General features: G+C 47.7%; 1 protein-coding gene across 1 annotated transcript in view; it reads left to right on the top strand.

Annotated features, from left to right (window-relative positions):
• LOC143957702 (cytosolic phospholipase A2 gamma-like) overlaps positions 1-24,287 on the top strand; it is a 105,946-nt gene that overhangs the window by 33,908 nt on the left and 47,751 nt on the right. Inside the window, exons 7-9 of the mRNA XM_077467394.1 lie at positions 679-819; positions 7,310-7,360; positions 8,844-8,879. Coding sequence (XP_077323520.1) covers positions 679-819; positions 7,310-7,360; positions 8,844-8,879 — 228 coding nt within the window. The remainder of the gene's footprint in view (positions 1-678; positions 820-7,309; positions 7,361-8,843; positions 8,880-24,287) is intronic.

Raw genomic sequence — 24,287 nt, forward strand, 5'->3', positions numbered from 1 at the left:
TTGGAAGATCTTTGTTTGTAATGAACAGGAAATAGAAGTGACTCTTCGGTGTGTAGAGGACACATGTTGGGTAGGTGAAGTGTGGTGCGGCAGCGGGAAGCACACACAGTCTCAGGTTGCAGAAAATTATGTATTGCAAAACTTGGAAACAATACAACAGACCTGGCGGGTACACTTACAATAATTTTGTGAGCAATTCAGCAATGTATAAGGCCAAACTGAAGACAGCATCTATCGAGGAGGGTGAAATGCAGTCGGTCCAACCCCAAATATCAGACGTAGACCATATGCTTTTTCAACTCCTCCAGAACCTCTCCCTAATGCTAATGTTATCCCTGACAAATAGGGGATCTGTCCCTGCACTATCCATTTGCATGAAAGTGTGTCAAAACCCAGGGGGCAGAGATATAGAAAGACTCTGCTGACTAAAGTTGGCCACCAGGGTCACCTAGAACCAGCGTAACCAACTGGACCGCTGCTCCAGGGGACTGAGGAAACCATAGAGAAACCAAGTTTCCCTTGCCTTCCTTCTCCAGCTGCATCACTGTTCTAGATGAGTGTCACCTGCAGTGGAGAATGTAGACTGGTGACATCTACATTCTCCACTGCAGGTGGCACTCATGTGCTTACATAGATCTCAGGATGGACAATAACTGGAGGAAAATCTTCTCATTTCAGAAGCTTGGTTCGAGTTCACTCCACACAAGTCCGGATTTCCTTCTCACCAATGCTATGTAAAGACTGAGCATCTGGGATGTAGGTTTAAAGAAGGACGTTTATTGAAGGAGATGCCTGAACACAACTTGATGTATCTTCAAGGTGAGCCAAATCAGAAATGGTCCTTAACTAACGAGCCATAACATTTTATTGGTGAAGGAAATCAGATGTGTTTCATTGCTACAAGGTATTTTACATAAACAAAATTCATTTTTTTTTTCCAAAAAAAAAGTTTTATTTTACACATCTCATACATATTAAACATTACAAACATCTCATAGTCAAACTGTGGGTGAAAACAGTCCTTTCGTGGGTCAGATAACACCATCAATACGTTTGAATTGCCTATATGGAAATCTATAACATTTAAACTTGAGGTTGAAACTCAGGTTAGCAGTATATGGGTCTTTAACTTATAACATTTATGACAAATGTAGAACCCTCTACCTAAAGGTAGGTGCTAAAAGTCGTATTTTTCTAGTTCAGGGCTTAGGTGCAGGTAAATTTAGCCAGGCTTGTGTATTTTATTTCAGGCCTGGTTGTTTTGATCTGGGAATGGGAGTGTCTAGTGTAGTGGGGGGTGTGGCCACCTGTACTCTGGCTCAGAGATCCACTCCTGCTTACAGAAGAATTGTTCTGGAAGGGAGGCTGGACCTGAGACCTGAGTGGCAGGCAGCTCATGTGAGGAGCCCTGACCAATTATCTTTTGGTGTTGGCAGGGGGCAGGCTTTTCATATAAGCTGGGGTCACGTGCTTCCAAGGGGGAGTTGGAGCAGAAAGACAGCATGGAGTGCTGAGGTGCTGTACCGGGCGTCCCCATGCCGAGATGTACCATGCTCGGAGGAGGAATGGAGGAGCCGCTAGGAAGGAGTCCTAGAGAAAGATCTTCATCTCCATGAGAAAGTGTCAAGTTTCTGTGTCCGGGGAATACAGGACTTGAATGCTGGAGAAGATCAAGTAGAAGAAGTAGCAGTGAAGTGGTATAAGTAGACTGGCGTTCTGTGACCGGGAAACACAGGACTTTCAACCAAAGGAGAAGGCCAGTGTAACGTGAAGAAACAGAAGCAGGAGCGAGTAGTGTAGCATGCTGTGTGAGGCTGCTAAGTTCTTGGAGCCATGGAAGATAGGCGGTATAGGCCTTTGGCTCTCTGATATACTTAATGTGATTGTAGCCGTATTAGTGCAATTGTGACAGAGAAAATTGAGTACTGTCCGTGATACTTTTTTTATTTGCACTAACATACAATTTTTCCCGGACAAGCTTTGACTTTGCCCTGCTTGGACCTTGAAGAAGGGGACATACCCTGAAAGCTTGTCTTGAAAAATTGTATGTTACTGCAAATAAAAAAAGTATCATGGATAGTACTCAATTTTCGCTCTCTGATATGTAACAGGAAAACCACATCAGTCTAGAGGGGAATTATTCAGAGTGATTCTTCTTGTTTAACTGGAAGCAGTGCATAGTAAATCTTCAGTCAGATATGCCAAGTAACAGAAGTAGCAATAGTCTGCAAGGAGGATTCTACAGAGAAAATCCATTTACTAGGCCAAGGCCATGGATGAGACCGGTCAAAGTGAAATCTCTACGGGCATCTCATACTTCCTTTGTTTCTTCCAAGTTATAATCCTGACAATAAAGAGAAAACAAAATCATTGGTTGTTTAATGTCTTTATATGGTGAATGGGAGGTCGACAGTAGGGTGATCGGCGGATTGCTATAACCAACTCAGCAGCCCTTACAAGGGTACCGCTACACAACGTATCTCAAAAATGGTTATTGAGAGCTTATAAGCTTAGAGAACATCTTGAGTATAGGAAAGTAAGAAGATCGGAGAAGAGGGAATGAGAGGTGAGTATTGGGGTCTGCGGCATGGGTCTGTGAGTGACCATTGTTCATTATGTGATTTTATAAATCTGTTGTGGGAAAGTGAAGCCAACAGGCCCATGTTGAATTAAATTTGTCTGGTGTTTCTTTAGCTATGTGTATCAGCTCCTCCATTTCAGTCAATTTATTAATGCATGTGAACCGTTCCTTTCTAGAAGGCACCCGTGTCAAATTCCAATGTTCTGGTATGCATGACTTAGTTGCATTTACCATGTGCATTGCTAGAGATGTATGATGATTCTTAAAAGGGTGGTGAGGTGTAATGCAGCAGGTACTGTTCTGGTGAGTACTCATGTTTGTCTGTGGTAACCTGAAGGGTGGTTGAATGTACCGCAGTCCAAAAGGGTGGATGAAGTGGCCATTCCCACCAGATATGCAAAAGCGTGCCTACCTTCTGCTGACAGCTCCAACGTCCTTTCGGACACAACACTGGACCAGGGGCAAGCCAACAGTTCCATTGCAAATTGGGCAAGCTCTGGCCAGAGGTCAAGCCTGCCCACCCAATAATCCAGGGGTTCATCACTCCTCAGAGCGTCCACATCCGTCGTTAACCCAATGTAGTCAGACACCTGTCGGTCGTTCCTTGATGCTGGATCCAGATGAAACCTGTCCATGGGTCGGCTGAAAGAATGATCTCATATCAGAAGTCACCAACACATCTTCAAACCGGACTCTTCTTGCAGGCGCTGTTGGATTGGTACCCACAACTCCTTCTTTGGGAGTGGGAATTGCTCCTCTGCCAGCGCACGCAAAAGCAGAATGCAGAATTTCTTGAAGCAAGGCCTGGAAGTGCTCCATTCTGACAGCCCTCTGTGACGGCGGTAACATTTCTGCCATTTTGTGTTTGTACCGGGGTCTAAGTACTTTGCCACCCAGTACTGGTCCTTGACCTTTATGCTTTTCATACGGGGGTCCCTGTTAAAACACTGGAGCATAAAGGCCCCCATTTGCACTAAACTGGAAACGGTATGGTGGCTTGGCTCCTGCTCATCATCAAGGATAATGTCGTCCTCCTCGTTCTCCTCTCCCCATCCACGCACAACAGGGATCCCAGAAAGGTTTAAAGCATGCTCTTCTTGCTCCTCCTCATCCGCCTCGGCACCATCCTCCTCTGACTCCTCTTCAGACTCCTGTTGTTGACTTTTCTCAGATAGAGTAGCCCCCCCTGGGAATTCATCCAGCATACGACTTCCTCATCTTCCTGCTCCTGCTCCTCCATGGCTTGATCAATGACACGCCGCAATGCACGCTCCATAAAGAAGGCATAAGGTACAATGCCACTGATGGCGCCATGGCTGCGACTGACCAGTTTGGTGATCTCATTAAATGGCCGCAGAAGTCTGCATGCATCGCGCCTGAGCAGCCACTGGCGTGGTGAAAAAAAACCCAGCTCCCCAGAACCTGTTCTGCCGCAGAGTTACACAAATAGTCGTTAACTGCACATTTCTGCTGGAGCAGCCTATCAAGCATATAGAAGGTTGAGTTCCATTGCGTCGGGTAATCGCAAATAAGACATCTGACCGGCAGATTGTGTCACCGCTGAATGTCAGCAAGGCGAGCCATGGCCGTGTAAGATCTTCTGAAATGGGCAGAGATTTTCCTTGCCTGCCGCAAGATGTCCTGGACCCCAGGGTATTTGACAAGGAATCACTGCACGACCAAGTTTAAGACATGTGCCATGCATGGCACGTGCGTGATTTTGCCCTGTTTCAATGCGCTAAGCAGATTGGCACCGTTGTCACACACCACTTTACCAACTGTCAAATTGAGCGGTGTTAGCCACTGATCTGCCTGTGAACGCAAATCTGAAAGGAGTGCCGGGCCAGTGTGGCTCTTGGCTTCCAAGCACAACAGACGCAGCACAGCATGGCAACATCTCACCTGGCATGTCGAATAGGTTCTGGGATCTTGGGCGGCGCAGCGGAAGAGATGCTAGCAGCAGAAAAGGAGGAGTCAGCCGAGGAGGAGAGGGAGGATGGAGTAGGAGGAGAAGAAGAGCCAAGCCTGCATGCAATCCGTGGCGGTAAAACCAAATCTACACAGGTGCCACGGTTTACATGCTTGACGGCCGTCAGAAGATTCACCCAATGGGCAGTAAAAGTTATATACCTTCCCTGCCCGTGTTTTATAGACCACGTGTCTGTGGTCAGATGTATCATTGCACCGACACTGTGTGCCAGAGATACATTCACTTGCCGCTGAACATGGCCATATAGCTCTGGGATGCCCTTCTGTGAGAAATACTTCCTTCCTGGGACCTTCCATTGTGGTGTTCCAATGGCCACAAATTTTCGAAAGGCCTCAGAGTCCACCAATTTATATGGCAGTAGTGGACGGCTAACAGTTCTGACAAGCCAGCCGTCAACCGTTGGGCAAGAGGGTTATCCGGCGTCATCATTTTTTACGCTCAAACATTTGGCCCACGGAAGCCTTTTTCCAGAAATACGTGAGGACGGCATGATGGAAGGTGGAGTGGAGGACAATTCTGAGGAGAGAGGAGAAGTAGAAGACGAGGCTGGACAGTGAGAGCCCCTAGTGTGGCTTTGTGGGTTCCGTTGCTCTCACTGGGCTCGGTGATGGCTGCTCATGTGCCTTCTTAAGGCGGTCGTCCCTAGGTGAGTGTTGGGCTTACCGCGACTAATGCGTTGACTGCAAAGGCTGCAGATGGCAACACTATTGTCAGCAGCGGACACGTTAAAAAAAGCCCACACTGCGGAGCCATGTGCCGGCGTCCTGGGAGCGCCAGATGTGACCGTACATGGTCGATGACTCGCTCCTGATACATTAGCAGTCTGGTTTGTCCCTCCTGTGCAATCTAAGTTCCGCCTGCTTCTCCTCCCTATCTGCTGGTCCATATCTCCCTCTGAACTCCCCTCCTCTTCCTCTCTTGTGGGCACCCACGTGACATCACTAGACACGTCATCATCAACGTCACTTTCCCCACCGCTATAAGTAGAGATCTCGGAGTAGGCAGCAACATCGGGGACCAACCTCCTCCTTGGCCTGATCTGGGTACTGTCGTTAGACTGCTGAGTGGCGGTTGTTGCTGCCTCCCCTTCCTGATCCAATGCCAAGAGTGGCTGCGTATCGGCAATGTCTTGTGATGGATCAGAAAATATTTCCTGTGACTCAAGCGGAGGGTATATGGTGGTGGTGGTGGTGTTGGTGGTAGTGTCTTTGGGGGTGCACACAGCAGAGAGTGAAGAAGTGGGTGCAGATCGAGAGGATGAGGAGGGTGCAGAAGAGTAAGTCTGAGTGAGCCACTCAACCAAGTCTGGTGCGTCCTTTGACGTAATCGAACGCACCTTCTGCAATTTGCCTCTTTGGCTCAAGCCTGTTGCTCCTGCCCTACCCCTACCACCCCTGCGGAAGGGCCTGCCTCTTCCTCTGCCTGTCATTTTTTAAATGACCCTGTGACAAAAGTCTCTAGAGAAGTGCAGTATATGTGGAAGAAGGTATATAACACCCCGCTTCAATCTGTAGTTTTGGGGGCCACTGGTCTATCACACCAGTTATAATACTTTTTTCTAATTGCGTTTGTCACTCTTTGTAGTATCGCTGCAGAAATGCTCAGCAGTCACAATGCTGCACAGTGGAAATGTACTATACTTTCTATATGTGCAAGTATTTTATACGTGTATTACACCCCTATATACTGCACACCAAATAGTACACCTATACCAGTTCTTAAAAGGACCTTTGTGGACCTAGTAGCTAGTAAATTGCAGACTTGCCCTGCTCCAAACACCAAACTGTCCCTCAGTCCCTACACTGATAAAAGACAGCAGCAGAATCGGTCAGCACTCAGCAGCACAGCAGTGCACCATAATATACTTTCTATATTTGAAAGAAAATATATTATAAGTGTAATACAACCCTATATACTGTACACCTATACCAGTCCTTAAAAGGACTTTTGTGAACCTAGTAGTAATAGCTAATTAGCTAGCTAGTGATTAGACTGACTGTCCCTGCACCACACAGCATCCTTTCCGTACACTGACAAAAGACAGAATGTAAAATGGCCGTCAGATCAGGTCAATTTATAACGTAGGGGGGATGTCCATGTGCTGAAATGTCTCAACTGGCTGTCCTGTACCCCATGATGTGTCATGGGTCAAAGTTCTTCACAATGTAAACGCATATGTCCTCCGCAAACAGCGCCAGAAGTCCGCCGGTTTGGCGAAACGCGAACGAGCAAAGTTTGCCGCGAACCGACCACCGGGTGAACCACAAGGCCATCTCTAGTCAGGAGTGCCCTTATGGTTTCTTGCACCAAGGGTGTCCTGAAGGTTCTAGTTGGTTCTAGCCTCTGGTGGGAGAGCAGTGACATCATTGCTCAAATATGGACAGTGACCATATTTTCTAGTCCCGCCTCTTAGCTTATGTGGTTGGGGATTTCCAGTCATGTAAACAATGTGCCGTTGCTAGGAACTCAGCAGGGCAATGTGCTGTTGCTAGGGACTCAGCAGGTGTCAGCATCTTCTGCTTCTTCTGCTTCCTTAGGAACCATTGAACAGCCAAAGTTTAGTCTGAGCCTATGTTTGATCCTTCAAACCATCAGCTCATCCCTAACCACAACTGGAAGAAGATATTAGTCCCAGATAAATAGGATAGAGGTGAGAGGGGGTGGGTAGACAAACGGGGATTTCCGTACCTGTGATCCTCATTGTATTCAGCACTAATGCAGTCTTTATTTCTCTGCAGGATTGTGGGGCAGTGCACCCGGAGCTGATTGGGTGAAGTTGTTCTTTAATGGTAGGTGTTCAACATTTACTGGTTAAAGCTTCTCTACAAAACGGGATTCCCAGCTTAACAAACCATACAACCAACCCCTCTCTAACTAGTTGATGCAGCAATAAATAACAGCAATACAACTAAAATCTCTCTGCCCATTTTACTCAATTAAATCTGTGGTTACACTGCAGAGTGGAAGGTTCCTTTTTTGGGGGGGGAGCCTACATGGATGCCTGGGTAACATAGACACTTCCTATTGGCTCTCCAGTGGTGAAGGTCTCTCAGGATCCAGAAGACCAGTCACCACCATAGGTGTGCGCAGCCTATTGCACGTCACAACAAAACCCTGTGTATGGAAAGTAAAAACAGCCTCCATCCAGGCCACACCCCCAATGCGTTTTGCACCCACCCATGGTACTGGCAAGGGGGTATATGACTGGGCTAATAGGCAAAGTTCATAGTCCTGCAACAATCCATCATTCAGATGTGAAAGTATGTGCCCTGCAAAGGAAAAGGTCCAATAAGCCACACTTCCGTTGTCTAGTGCTCCATTTTTTGGTGGGACGGCAAACAAACCCCCCCCCCCGCCACCCCCCTGTTCGGTCAGTTAATTAGTAAAACCTCCCATCCCGTGTCGCTCGCTCTTCCGTCCACCAGCACTTACCCTATCTAGGACGCAGCCAGCTTTGGCGATTAGCTAGAGGCGATTCAGTTCGCATTGTGTGCTATACAAGTATTTCATTCATTCATTCCTGCATCTTCTACTCCTCGGCAGCTTTCTCCTTCAGCGGCCAATACGATCGCTTGTCCTCTCGGCCAATTGGGCCTTAAAACCGCTTTCTGATTGGCCGGCAGTAGAAACGGGAAGACAATAGCGAATATTCATTTGCTATCGTCACACAACTGGGGGAGTTCTGTGCGCAGTGCTCTGCACCCGAGCCCCCCACCCCCCCCCCCATTTTTGAAGCCAATTAGAGCCCCAGGCTCTAATTACGTGCTTCTAAAATTGTTTTTAAAAAAACATTGAAATCCATGCGTCTGGCACCCTGGATGGAGATTAGGGGCAGGGCGCATGTATTAGCCGGCCCGTGACTGCACACGTCATAACAAAACCCTGTGTATGTAAAGTAAAAACATCCCCGGCCCAGGCTCCACCCATTGGCTGCTCTGTGAATCCTGGGATACGTAATGGGGGTCTCCCAAAGGGCAGGATATGGCATTCCCACCTAGGTTACATAGTTACACAATAGTTAAACTGGTTAAATACAGTAGTGAAATGAACGGTGGTAAAATAGCAGTATAACACACTGTTTAACCAAGATAAATTAGTTCATTGACTTTGTCTTTTAGGTGAAAATGGCTGCATGGATAGGGCCTCGGAGGAAAAACAAAAACAGAAATCCCCCCCACCCACCATAAAATACTGTCTATTATCACTGTATTGTTTAACTGTATTTCATGTTCTTTAATTAAAGATAATATAAAATAATGTTTTGTTTTACAGAAATGTACAAAAAATTCATTAATGCCGTAACTAGAGGTAAGAAGACGACTTTAGGCCACTTGGTAAATCCAGATTACTGGTAAAAGGAACATTTCGGGCACTTCTGGCTGCATCCACCCTGTCCTCCCCTCCACCTGTCTGCATTCACCCTGTCCTCCCCACCACCTGGCTGCTTCCCACCCTGTCCTCCCCTCCACCTGGCTGCATCCACCCTGTCCTCCCCTCCACCTGGCTGCATCCACCCTGTCCCCCCCTCCACCTGGCTGCATCCACCCTGTCCTCCCCTCCACCTGGCTGTATCCACCCTGTCCTCCCCTCCACCTGGCTGTATCCACCCTGTCCTCCCCTCCACCTGGCTGCATCCACCCTGTCCTCCCCTCCACCTGGCTGCATCCACCCTGTCCTCCCCTCCACCTGGCTGCATCCACCCTGTCCCCCCCTCCACCTGGCTGCATCCATCATGTCCTCCCCTTCACCTGGCTGTGTCCACCCTGTCCTCCCCTCCACCTGCCTGCATCCACCCTGTCCTCCCCTCCACCTGGCTGCCTCCCACCCTGTCCTCCCCTCCACCTGGCTGCTTCCCACCCTGTCCTCCCCTCCACCTGGCTGCGTCCACCCTGTCCTCCCCTCCACCTGGCTGCGTCCACCCTGTCCTCCCCTCCACCTGGCTGCATCAGCCCTGTCCTCCCCTCCACCTGGCTGCATCCACCCTGTCCTCCCCTCCACCTGGCTGCTTCAATTCTGTCCTACCTTCCACCTTGCTGTTCACTGTGTATTTACTGTATATGTGTGTGTATATATAATTGCATTTTATAGTTCCCCCCCCCTACTTTTGTCCCTGTCCCCCCATGTGTCTCCCACTAAATATGAAAGCTGGAGACACCACTGTCTCTCATCCGCCCCCCCCCCCGCATCGCCGCATTTCTGCTTCAACAAGAACACCGCCATTACTGTGCAGGCGCGGGCAACAGAGAGATGACAGCATCTCTCACTGCACGCCCTCACTCGAGGACAATAGGGACACAATAGGCGACGATGGCAAGTGACACGCTGCATCTGGTGGCAGGCGACAATGGCAAGTGACAAGCTCATTATGGTGAGTTGAACTATTTCATTTTATATTACAATGTAATAATAGAAACCATGCACTTCAATCATCCTGACACCAGATTTACCATAGTGCCGTGATAAATAAAGAGTCAACACCAGCCATTGCCCAACAAATTGCCCGCACAAATTTTGGCAGTGCCGCTCCCGGGATTAGACCCTTGATCCGCCCCTGGGTGAGGATGGTGACCTTTAATAGACATTCAACCCCCTTTGTTTCAACTTGTGTGCATGTTATCAGGCCAAAATCACCGGGGTATGTAAACTTTTGATCATTTGGGTAGTTTCTGTTGCCATTATGATATAAAAATAGTAAACACAGTTGATTGATAATAAATGGCTTCAGCCAAACACCGACCATGAGTGAAAGAAAAGTTTTTTGTGTTATCATTCATGTTACCTGAAAAATGGCCAATAAATCATAAATTCTGTCAGGGTGTGTAAACTTATGAGCACAGCTGTACATTATGTACATCAGAAGTTGTCAGAAGTGGTTGTAAACCTTCTGAGATAAAACTCATACAAAGCATACCCCTTTTGCAATGTGTACTTACCTCAATCCAACGCACTATGTGTGATTTCTGTCTGCTCTCTCATTCCTCTGCTTTGGAGACCACAGAATCCTCTATAAGACTGTGTATAGAGGGGCGTGTGGCCCATTCCCTCCACTCAGGTCTCAGATTACACTCAGCTCTGTGCTGAGCTCTGTGCAGTGTGCGATGTCCAACCCGCGCCCCCTGCCTTCTTGAGCTGAGAAGGAGCCTTTGGTCTGTGTGTTTTAGAAGGACTGCAGAGAAGAGAGGACTGCAGGTAATCGGGACATTTACAGAGAGATGACAGGACGAATGTTATCCAAAAGCACTTCCAAAATTTTCAGTTATTTATTTTTTTTGCTCATAACATTCAATTTGTTAAGGGTATCATGTTACTCATTTGCATAGATTATCGCATTTGGTACATAAAGTCCAATTCATTTAAGAACAATAAAAAAGTCCAATTCGCGAACAAAACAGAAACTAAAAAAAAACCCTTTAGGTTATTCAAACCCTCAGAAAGGGGCATTCCACCCACAAGAGTCTAATTCAACCCACAGATGACCCATAGGAAGGGGTGCAATACTACCCCCACAGAGGGATCTAATTCCACCCACAGGAAGGGGTGCAATACTACCCTCAGAAAGGGATCTAATTCCACTTACAGGTGACCCTGAAAGAGGGGCCTACTCAAACCTTCAGAAAGGGGCATTCCACCCACCGAAAGACTAATTCAACCCACAGAAGACCCACAAGAAGGGGCGCAATACTACCCTCACAGAGGGATCTAATTCCACCCACAGAAAGGGGTGCAATACTACCCTCAGAGAGGGATCTAATTCATCCCACAGGAAGGGGTGCAATACTACTCTCAGAGAGGGATCCAATTCATCCCTCAGGAAGGTGTACTATTCCACCCACATAAAGGGGTGCAATACTACCCTCAGAGAGTGGTCTAATTCCACCTACAGGTGACCCTGAAAGAGAGGCCTACTCAAACCCTCAGAAAGGGCCATTCCAACCATTGAGAGACTAATTAAACCCACAGGAGACCTACAGGAGGGGGTACTATTCCACCCACAGAAGACCCACAGGAAGGGGTACTATTCCACCCACAGAAGACCCACAGGAAGGGGTACTATTCCACCCACAGAAGACCCACAGGAAGGGGTACTATTCTGCCCACAGGAAGAGGTGCACTACTACCCTCAGAGAGGGATCTAATTCCACCCACAGAAGACCCACAGGAAGGGGTGCAATACTACCCCCTCACAGAGGGATCTAATTCCACCCACAGGAAGGTGTATTATTCTACCCACAGAAAGGAGTGCAATACTACCCCCAGAGAGTGGTCTAATTCCACTCACAGAAGGCCCACAGGAAATGGTACTATTCCACCCACAGGAAGGGTGCACTACCCTCAAAGAGGTGGTTAATTCCACCCACAGGAAAGGGTACTATTCCACCCACAGAAGACCCACAGGATGGGGTACAATACTACCCTCAGAGAGTGGTCTAATTCCACTCACAGAGGACCCACAGGAAGGGGTACTATTCCACCCACAGGAAGGGGTACTATTCCACTCACAGAAGACCAACAGGAAGGGGTACTATTCCAACCACAGAAGACCCACAGGAAGGGGTACTATTCCAACCACAGAAGACACACAGGAAGGGGTACTATTCCACCCACGGGGAGGGGTGCACCACTACCCTCAGAGAGGGGGCTAATTCCACTCACAGAAGACCCACAGGAAGTGGTAATATTCCACCCACAGGAAAGGGTACTATTCCACCCACAGATGACCCACAGGATGGGGTACAATACTACCCTCAGAGAGTGGTCTTATTCCACCCACAGAAAACCCACAGGAAGGGGTACTATTCCACCCACAGAAGACCCACCGGAAGGGGTACTATTCCACCCACAGTAAGGGTGTACTACTCTCAGAGAGGGTGCTAATTCCACCCACAGGAAGAGGTACTATTCCACTCACAGGAAGAGGTGCACTATCCCCAGAGAGGGGACTAATTCCACCCACAGGAATGGGTACTATTCCACCCACAGAAGACCCACAGGATGGGGTACAATACTACCCTCAGAGAGTGGTCTAATTCCACCCACAGAAAACCCACAGGAATGGGTACTATTCCACCCACAGAAGACCCACAGGATGGGGTACAATACTACCCTCAGAGAGGAGTCTAATTCCACTCACAGAGGACCCACAGAAAGTTGACACTATTCCACCATGTCTTTTTTCCCCACAAATAGAGATTTCTTTTGGTGGTATTTGATCACCTTTGCATTATTATTTTTTTGCGCTATAAACAAAAAAAGAGTGTCAATTTTGAAAAAAAAAATTGGGCTACCTTTTACTGTTTTTTTTTAAAATTCAAAATAGATTTTTTTCCAAAAAAAGTGCACTTTTAAGACTGCTGCGCAAATACGGTGTGACCGCCATTTTATTCTTTAGGGTGTTAAAAAATATATATATAATGTTTGGGGATTCTAAGTAATTTTCTAGCAAAAAACAGTTTTTAACTTGTAAACACCAAATCTCAGAAAGAGGTTCCGTCCTTAAGTGGTTAACCCCTATACTGCGGAAGGGCGGCCCTACTGCGCAATTTCACGTACCTAGTATGTGTGCTGGGTTTGGGGTGCTGCCGGCGACCCGCTCCCACTGTGATTGGATACAGCAGGAGCCAATCAGCAGGGCCTGATTGTTTGCCGGCACCCTGAGATAATTCTCATGAGAGGCAGAACGGAGGTCTATGTGAACAAGGCAGATCACTGTTCTGCCAGAGGGGAAAAAATCTTGTGTTTCTGCTAAGCAGGAACACGGATCTCTGTCTTCCCCCAGCACATGCACCTCCCCCACACAGTTAGAAAAGCACCACCTAAGAGCACACTTAACCCTTTGATTGCCCCTGATGTTAACTCTTTCCCTGCCAGTGTCATTAGTACAGTGATAGTGCATTTTTTTTAGCACTAATCACTGTATTGATGTCACTGGTCCCCAAAAAAGTGTCACGAATGCCTCGTACACACGAGCGGAATTTCCAAAAAATCTTGGGTGGTTTTTCAGACAGAATTCGGCTCAAGCTTGGCTTGCATACACACGGTCACGCAAAAGTTCTCTGAACTTTCGACAGTCAAGAACGCGGTGACGTACAACACTACGACGAGCCGAGAAAATGAAGTTCAATGCTACCAAGAATGCGTCCAATTGCTTCCGAGCATGTGTCCAATTGCTTCCGAGCATGCTTAGTAAGTTTGCACGTCGGAATTGCTACAGCAGTGGCAGCTGGTGAAGTTTTAAGATGGGGGGGCGCTAGACCACGCCCACCCTTTTGACCCATCCCATTTCTCATAAGCCCCACCCATTATAGAATCCACCAACTCCGTCCCCTGTAGTACATCATATACAAGGCTGTACATTATACACAGGGCTCTATACTTCATATACCAGGCTCTACATTATAGACAGGGCTCTGTACATCATATAGCAGGCTTTACATTATACACCGAGCTCTGTACATCATATACCAGGCTCTACATTATACACCAAGCTCTGTACATCATATACCAGGCTCTACATTATACACAGGGCTCTATACTTCATATACCAGGCTCTACATTATAGACAGGGCTCTGTACATCATATACCAGGCTTTACATTATACACCGAGCTCTGTACATCATATACCAGGCTCTACATTATACAGAGGGCTCTATACTTCATATACCAGGCCCTACATTATAGACAGGGCTCTGTACATCATATAGCAGGCTTTACATTATACACCGAGCTCTGTACATCATATACCAGGCTCTACATTATACACAGGACTCTATACTTCATATACCAGGCCCTACATTATAGACAGGGCTCTGTACATCATATAGCAGGCTTTACATTATACACCGAGCTCTGTACATCATATACCAGGCTCTACATTAAACACAGGGCTCTATACTTCATATACCAGGCCCTACATTATAGACAGGGCTCTGTACATCATATAGCAGGCTTTACATTATACACCGAGCTCTGTACATCATATACCAGGCTCTACATTAAACACAGGGCTCTATACTTCATATACCAGGCCCTACATTATAGACAGGGCTCTGTACATCATATAGCAGGCTTTACATTATACACCGAGCTCTGTACATCATATACCAGGCTCTACATTATACACAGGGCTCTATACTTCATATACCAGGCTCTACATTATAGACAGGGCTCTGTACATCATATAGCAGGCTTTACATTATACACCGAGCTCTGTACATCATATACCAGGCTCTACATTATACACAGGGCTCTATACTTCATATACCAGGCTCTACATTATAGACAGGGCTCTGTACATCATATAGCAGGCTTTACATTATACACCGAGCTCTGTACATCATATACCAGGCTCTACATTATACACAGGGCTCTATACTTCATATACCAGGCTCTACATTATACACCAGGTTCTAATGACACATCAATATGTCTGACAGCCCAGCCACACTCCTCGTTCACCAGAAAAAAAAAACAGGAAACACAAAAAAGGTGCTTGGGAAACAGCAATAGGCAGAGGTCACCGTAGACAATGAAGTACAAGAAAGCCTAATAAAATAAAACAAATACAGTCATCACATTTAGTGACTGCAATAATGCAATATCTTACATGTTTGCCTTTGGTGGTGGGATCAGAGGGATGGTGATGATCAGAGACAGAGGGATGGAGGTGGGGTGGGGAGTTGGATCAGTGGTGGGTGGGATGGGATCAGGGACAGAGGGATGGATCAGGGACAGAGGTGTGGTGGGATGGATCAGCGACAGGGGGATGGTGGGTGGGATGGATCATGGACAGAGGTATGGGTGGGTGGGATGAATCAGGGACAGAGGGATGGTGGGATGGATCAGGGACAGGGAGATGGTGGGTGGGATCAATCATGGACAGAGGTATGGGTGGGTGGGATGAATCAGGGACAGAGGGATGGGTGGATGGATCAGGGACAGAATGATGGTGGGATGGATCAGGGACAGAGGGATGGGTGGGTGGGCTGGATCAGGGACAGAGGGATGGTGGGATGGATCAGGGACAGGGGGATGATGGGTGGGATGGATCATGGACAGAGGTATGGTGGGTGGGATGGAACAGGGACAGAGGGATGGGTGGATGGATCAGGGACAGAAGGATGGTGGGATGGATCAGGGACAGAGGGATGGTGGGATGGATCAGGGACAGGGGGATGGTGGGTGGGATCGATCATGGACAGAGGTATGGGTGGGTGGGATGGAACAGGGACAGAGGGATGGGTGGATGGATCAGGGACAGAAGGATGGTGGGATGGATCAGGGACAGAGGGATGGGTGGGTGGGCTGGATCAGGGACAGAGGGATGGTGGGATGGATCAGGGACAGAGGGATGGTGGGATGGATCAGGGACAGAGGGATGGATAGGTGGGATGGATCGGGGACAGAGGGATGGATGGGTGGGATGGATCAGGGACAGAAGGATGGTGGGATGGATCAGGGACAGAGAGATGTTGGGTGGAATGGATCAGAGACAGAGATATGGTTGGTGGGATGGATCAGGGACAAAGAGATGGTGGGTGGGATGGACCAGGGACAGAGAGATGGTAGGTGGGATGGATCAGGGACAGAAGGATGGTGGGATGGATCAGGGACAGAGAGATGGTTGGTGGGATGGATCAGGGACAGAGATATGGTTGGTGGATGGGCCAGGGACAGAGAGATGGTTGGTGGGATGGACCAGGGACAGAGAGATGGTTGGTGGGATGGATCAGGGACAGAGAGATGGTTGGTGGGATGGATCAGGGACAGAGAGATGGTGGGTGGGATGGACCAGGGACAGAGAGATGGTAGGTGGGATGGATCAGGGACAGAAGGATGGTGGGATGGATCAGGGACAGAGAGATGGTGGGGGGGATGGATCAGGGACAGAAGGAATGTGGGATGGATCAGGGACAGAGAGATGGTGGGTGGGTGGGATGGATCAGGGACAGAGAACTGGTGGGTGGGATGAATCAGTGACAGAGAGCTGGTGGGTGGGATGAATCAGGAACAGAGAGATGGTGGGTGGGATGAATCAGGGACAGAGAGATGGTGGGTGGGATGAATCAGAGACAGAGGGATGGATGGGTGGGATGGATCGTGGACAGAGGGATGGATGGGTGGAATGGATCAGGGACAGAAGGATGGTGGGATGGATCAGGGACAGAGAGATGGTGGGTGAGATGGATCAGGGACATGGTTGGTGGGATGGATCAGGGACAGAAGGATGGTGGGATGGATCAGGGACAGACAGATGGTGGGTGGGATGGATCAGGGACAGAAGGAATGTGGGATGGATCAGGGACAGAGAGATGGTGGGTGGGTGGGATGGATCAGGGACAGAGAACTGGTGGGTGGGATGAATCAGGGACAGAGAGCTGGTGGGTGGGATGAATCAGGGACAGAGAGATGGTGGGTGGGATGGACCAGGGACAGAGAGATGGTAGGTGGGATGGATCAGGGACAGAAGGATGGTGGGATGGATCAGGGACAGAGAGATGGTGGGGGGGATGGATCAGGGACAGAAGGAATGTGGGATGGATCAGGGACAGAGAGATGGTGGGTGGGTGGGATGGATCAGGGACAGAGAACTGGTGGGTGGGATGAATCAGGGATCAGGGACAGAGAGCTGGTGGGTGGGATGAATCAGTGACAGAGAGCTGGTGGGTGGGATGAATCAGGAACAGAGAGATGGTGGGTGGGATGAATCAGGGACAGAGAGATGGTGGGTGGGATGAATCAGAGACAGAGGGATGGATGGGTGGGATGGATCGTGGACAGAGGGATGGATGGGTGGAATGGATCAGGGACAGAAGGATGGTGGGATGGATCAGGGACAGAGAGATGGTGGGTGAGATGGATCAGGGACATGGTTGGTGGGATGGATCAGGGACAGAAGGATGGTGGGATGGATCAGGGACAGAGAGATGGTGGGTGGGATGGATCAGGGACAGAAGGAATGTGGGATGGATCAGGGACAGAGAGATGGTGGGTGGGTGGGATGGATCAGGGACAGAGAACTGGTGGGTGGGATGAATCAGGGACAGAGAGATGGTGGGTGGGATGGACCAGGGACAGAGAGATGGTAGGTGGGATGGATCAGGGACAGAAGGATGGTGGGATGGATCAGGGACAGAGAGATGGTGGGGGGGATGGATCAGGGACAGAAGGAATGTGGGATGGATCAGGGACAGAGAGATGGTGGGTGGGTGGGACGGATCAGGGACAGAGAACTGGTGGGTGGGATGAATCAGGGATCAGGGACAGAGAGCTGGTGGGTGGGATGAATCAGGGACAGAGAGATGGTGGGTGGGATGAATCAGGGACAGAGAGATGGTGGGTGGGATGAATCAGAGACAGAGGGATGGATGGGTGGGATGGATCGTGGACAGAGGGATGGATGGGTGGAATGGATCAGGGACAGAAGGATGGTGGGATGGATCAGGGACAGAGAGATGGTAGGTGGGATGGATCAGGGACAGAAGGAATGTGGGATGGATCAGGGACAGAGAGATGGTGGGTGGGTGGGATGGATCAGGGACAGAGAACTGGTGGGTGGGATGAATCAGGGACAGAGAGCTGGTGGGTGGGATGAATCAGGGACAGAGAGATGGTGGGTGGGATGAATCAGGGACAGAGAGATGGTGGGTGGGATGAATCAGAGACAGAGGGATGGATGGGTGGGATGGATCGTGGACAGAGGGATGGATGGGTGGAATGGATCAGGGACAGAAGGATGGTGGGATGGTTCAGGGACAGAGAGTTGTTGGGTGGGATGGATCAGGGACAGAGATATGGTTGGTGGGATGGATCAGGGACAGAGAGATGGTGGGTGGGATGGACCAGGGACAGAGAGATGGTAGGTGGGATGGATCAGGGACAGAAGGATGGTGGGATGGATCAGGGACACAGAGATGGTGGGTGGGATGGATCAGGGACAGAGATATGGTTGGTGGGATGGATCAGGGACAGAGAGATGGTGGGTGGGATGGACCAGGGACAGAGAGATGGTAGGTGGGATGGATCAGGGACAGAAGGATGGTGGGATGGATCAGGGACAGAGAGATGGTGGGTGGGATGGATCAGGGACAGAGGGATGGTGGGTGGGATGGATCAGGGATCAGGGACAGAGAGATGGTGGGTGGGATGGATCAGGGACAGAAGGATGGTGGGATGGATCAGGGACAGAGAGATGGTGGGATGGTGGGATGGATCAGGGATCAGGGACAGAGAGATGGTGGGTGGGATGGATCAGGGACAGAAGGATGGTGGGTGGGTGGGTGGGATGGATCAGGGATCAGGGACAAAGAGCTGGTGGGTAGGATGAATCAGGGACAGAGGGATGGTGGGTGGGATGGATCAGGGATTAGGGACAGAGAGATGGTGGGTGGGATGAATCAGGGACAGAGGGATGGTGGGATGGATCAGGGACAGAGAGATGGTGGGTGGGATGAATCAGGGACAGAGGGATGGTGGGTGGGTGGGATGGATCAGGGATCAGGGACAGAGAGCTGGTGGGTGGGATGGATCAGGGATCAGGAACAGAGAGATGGTGGGTGGGATGAATCAGGGACAGAGGGATGGTGGGTGGGATGAATTGGGGACAGAGGGATGGTGGGTGGGTGGGATGGATCAGGGATCAGGGACAGAGAGCTGGTGGGTGGGATGGATCAGGGATCAGGGACAGAGAGATGGTGGGTGGGATGAATCAGGGACAGAGGGATGGTGGGTGGGATGAATCAGGGACAGAGGGATGGGTGGGTGTGGGGAGGCTTCATATGGGCTGTGTGTTTCACAAGAGCCTCCACTGACACTGCCAAACCGAGACACAGCAACACCAGTGGAGATAATGGAAGCACTGAGGATCAGCACTTGATAAACACACAGCCTGTGTGACACCTCCCCCTCCATCCATCCTGTAGAAATAAGGAGACCGGCCTTGTGTGATGGTCAGTGATTCTCTTTCAATAGTTTTTATTGAATTTTAATTTTCAACAAATACATCATATATCATCAAAATTAGACATAAGGCAAATACATAAAATAAAATAAAATAAAATAAAATAAAATAAAATAAAATAAAATAAAATTAAATTGAGTCTGAGCAGGAGTCATTAATCAAAGAAAAACAAGATATGCAAAGTATCTTTTACGCCTAAACTTGAGCCTATTGTAGGGTAAGAAAGACTTGGAAAGTAAAGATGTATTTCTTTAAGGTGTACAACCCCTAAGTAAAAAAATATTATTAATGGTCTAGAACCAAAGTGAAGAAGCAATAAGCTACCTAGATCGTAGTATGACTGTACGTGGTCTCTTGAGACCAGAAAAGAAAGGCCACAAACATTGTATAAAAAAGAGAGGCTAAACTCTATCCAGAGCTATGATAACTTATTATGAACAAAAAGCTTTATATGGGAAAGAAATTTCCATTAAAACTTCTTTATGGCAATTGGCAAAAAGATAAGTAGAGAAGGCCTCTAACAACTAGCTATAGTCAAGTCTGCTCTCCTTATTTTTGGTATCTATCACTACAAGGCATCGAAATATACAAAGCTTAACTTTATAGTAATGATAAAAAAAAATAAAAAATTTAGGCCTAAGTGGGAGGATAGAAAGTTTCAATTTGTAAACATGGCTGGGTCTCCCACGGAAACCCCCGAGATCACCACTCCACCCCAATGGGCTCACACTGTGGAGTGGGATAGCTCGGGGAGCCCCCGCCGGAGAACCCCCCACGTCCGTCCCTCCACTCCCCCCGGTAGCACCAAGAACACGTGCCCCCCGGAGGGAAGTGGATGGACATACTCTAGAGCTCCCAAGCCCATTCCGAATAACCTCTGTAGAACTATTAAACTCCGGTCAGAACAACAAAGGTCAACTGAGGGCGAAAACACTAGGATAAGAGAATATCAGATCAGTATCTTAATATTAGAAATCCTGCGTAAAGGAAAGCAAAGATAGAAAGTAGAAAGTGGGATCAGGATAGAGGAAGAAAGGGAGGGTTGTACAGGGTTCAGGGTCATGACTCCATCTGTATATAATTTAAGACTGTAGGTGCCCTGGATATAGTTGCACTTTGATGTGTCGGGCCCATGGTTCCCATGTCAACGCAAATTGTTGAGTGGTGTTCCGCAATTTAGCTACTGTTTGTTCCTGAACCATAATCCAGGAGATTTTGTACCTGGCAGCCAAGAGGGAAACCTTAGAGGTTTTCCAAGCTTTAGCTAAAGTGATCTTGGCTCCCAAGCACATAAAGAAGATTAGTTGTTGAGTATGCTTAGGGGTATTGTGTAACCTGCGGTTCAAAAGAATATATAAAGGGTCCTGTGGGATTGAGGCTTTCGTGACCTTCCGCACTAGATGTAGAAATTTGTTCCAAAAGTTTCGTATGCGAGGACACGTCCACCATGTATGGAGCATCGTACCCAAATGACCACATCCTCTGAAACAGAGAGGTGAAATCTCTGGGTACATCTTAGAAAGTCTCAAAGGGACATAATACCATTTCGTTAGAATTTTGACATTAGCTTCGATTAAGGAAATATTCAAAATACCTTTCGATGATCGTTTGAAAACTTGAAACCACATTTCCGTATCTAGTTGGATGTCCAAGTCTTCCTCCCAAGAACGAGCATATGCCGGTTTATCATTCCTATCTGCCAGGGACGAGTAGATGAGGGAAATACCTCCTTTGCGGAGGTCTTGTTTTAAGTACCATTGCTCGTAAATCGTAACCTTGTAACTATTTGATTTATCAAGTTCAAGAGATTGTATAAAATGGTTAATCTGAGAGAGTCTCGATTGTTCTGAATCGGGCATCTCTAGTTTGGAGTAACAATGATCCATTGAAATGGGTCCATTTGGTGTAATGAAATGTCCAATTCTGAAAAGGCCCTTGTTCAACCACCATTGAAAATCTTGGGTGTTCAAACCAGGAGGAAAATCAGGATTGTGAAATAAATGAACGAGAGGTTTCAGTGGGGAAATCAGGTGTTCGTTTTTGTATAGTCTATCACATAGTGCTATGGATTGAGAAAGCGTGGGAGACAAAATGGTAGGTCTTAGTTTTGTTGGTCTCCATAGTAGATGATCTAATGTGTAGTCAGGTACTGCTTGGTTCTCAATAGAAATCCAATCTGGACTATTGGTTTTAGAATATATTGCTGAAAATTGTGCTAGTCGTGCTGCTTGATAATATAAAAAAAGGTTAGGAAGACCTAAGCCACCTTGGTTTGTCCGGCGGAACAGGATGTCACGCGCTAGTCTATGTCCCTGTTTTCCCCAAACAAAACCAACCACTTTGGATTGGAATTTATTGAGGGTCGACTTTTTAATAGGTATGGGGAGGGCTCTAAATAAATATAAAATACGAGGAAATAAGTTCATCTTAACTGCATTGAGTCTGCCCAGCCAAGACAAACCTTCTTTAGACCATTTAGTAAGATCTGCTTCCAAAGATCTGAAGGCGGGTGGATAATTAGCATTGTATAAGGTACTGACACATTTGGTGAGAGAAATACCCAAATAGGGAATCCTATCAGAAGCCCAGGAGAAGGGAAAAAAGGGCTTAAGTCGGGAGATAGTTAATGAGGGAACTGAAATATTGAGAGCAACTGACTTTGAGGTATTAACTTGGAGACCTGAAATAGTTCCAAAGTCCCGAAGAAGATGAAGTAAGTTAGGGGTGGAGATTAGGGGCGAGGTCAGAAATATAAGCATATCATCAGCAAAGAGAGCACATTTATGCTCTTTGAAACCACAGCGAACACCTTTAATATTTATATCTGCTCTTATGGCAATGGCTAGAGATTCTATAGCTATCGTAAAGATTAATGGTGACAAGGGACAACCCTGTCTAGTACCTCTACATATATCTAATGGTTGAGAGAGATGGCCTAATAGACGTACTTGAGCAGAGGGGGTTGAATATAGGGATTGTATAATGTTCAAAAAATTTGTTCCGAAACCCCATCTGGTGAGAATTTCAAATAGATATGGCCATGAAACAGTATCAAATGCCTTCTGCAAGTCCAAAGACAGCAGAAGGCCTTCTTGTGCCGGGCCCCCGTCCCATTGCGAATTCAAGAGTGATATTAAGTCAATTGCCCTTCTCACCTGATCCATTCCCTGTCTCCCCGGGATGAAGCCCACCTGATCCCCATGGATATAGTTAGATATAAAACTGGACATTCTGTTGGCTAATATCTTAGTCATAATTTTAAGATCATTATTGATCAGTGAAATGGGTCTGTAATTTCCCACTTCACTAGTATCTTTACCAGGTTTCGGAATAACAGAGATAAATGCGGAATTAGAACCATACGGGAGGGGGGCTCCATCCCGGAGAGAATTAAAGAACCGGGCCATGTAGGGAGCTAATTTAGATCCAAAAGTCTTATAATATCTAACTGGGAAACCGTCGGGGCCTGGAGCTGATTCTGATTTAAGGGCTTTAATGACGTCAAGTATTTCGGCAGGGGAGAAGGGTTCATCCATTAGATCTTTATGAGTTTGATGTATGTATGGTAGATCGAGGTGATCCAGGAACTGATTCCTAGTTTTGTAATGAGTATGAGTTGTCTCGGTGTAGAGGTTTTTATAAAAATCATGAAATGATTTCAATATTTCTACCGGATTTTGTGTAAGGCCGCGTACACACGCGGGGACTGTTCGCTCAACTTTGTCCGTCAAACAGTTTCAGCGGACAGTCCGCTCAAAATTAGCATGGACGGACTTGCCCACACACGACGAACGAACAGTCTGCTGAAACTTGCGCGATGACGTGAACGGCACGTACGACGGGACGAAAAATACGACGTCCTATACACTGCAATGCAACCTTCGCCGTGAAAATCCTTTCTGAGCATGCGCGCAACTTTGTTTGACGAACAAGCCTACACACGAGGGGACTGTCCGCTGAAACCAAGTTTCAGCGGACAGTTTTTCGGAGATTCCGAAAAACTTTGTTCAGCGGACTGTTCGCTGAAACTGTCCGCTGAAGCCCCACACACGAGCGGACTGTCCGCTGAAACACTGTTCAGCGGACAGTTTCAGCGAACAGTCCCCGCGTGTGTACGCGGCCTAAGGGTACCCGAAGATTGTCTAATTTTGGGGAAGACCAAGGTGCGAGTTCGAGAACACAATTTACTCGCGAGTTTGGCCCCTATTTTATCTTTTTGATAATAGAAGCGAGCTCCTGTCCATCGCAGATGTTTTTCCGCAGAGGTGGTGAGTAAAAGATTAAGTGCAATGCGTGCCCTATCAAGTTCAGCCAGGCTATCTGGGGTAGGATGTCGTTTGTGACTTTTGCTAAGTGTTTTGAATTCCTCTTTGAGTCGTATAAGCTCTGCAGAGTGTTCCTTTTTGAGACGGGCTGAGAGTTGAATTATTTTACCTCGCATGACTGCCTTGTGTGCCGCCCACAGGGAGCCTGGCGAAATTGAATCTGTATTATTGTCTGTAAAGTAGTCTGAAAGGGCTGATTCTAATACCGCACAGTGAGCTTGATTGTTTAGTAGAGACTCATTAAGCCGCCATTGGAACGGTCGTTTATCTCCTCCACCCCCTCGAATAATTAATAAAACGATGGAATGGTCAGAGAGAGAGGAATCATAAATTTTAGAGGATTCAACCAAAGAGATGAATTGTGGAGGAATAAAGATATGGTCTATTCTGGTTAAAGTATTATGAGGGATAGAAAAGTGAGTGTAGTCTTTGGA

This window comes from Lithobates pipiens, unplaced genomic scaffold (genome assembly GCF_037356315.1).
Source record: "Lithobates pipiens isolate NorthernLeopardFrog02 unplaced genomic scaffold, aLitPip1_a1.2 Scaffold_55, whole genome shotgun sequence".
NCBI classification, from domain to species: domain Eukaryota; kingdom Metazoa; phylum Chordata; class Amphibia; order Anura; family Ranidae; genus Lithobates; species Lithobates pipiens.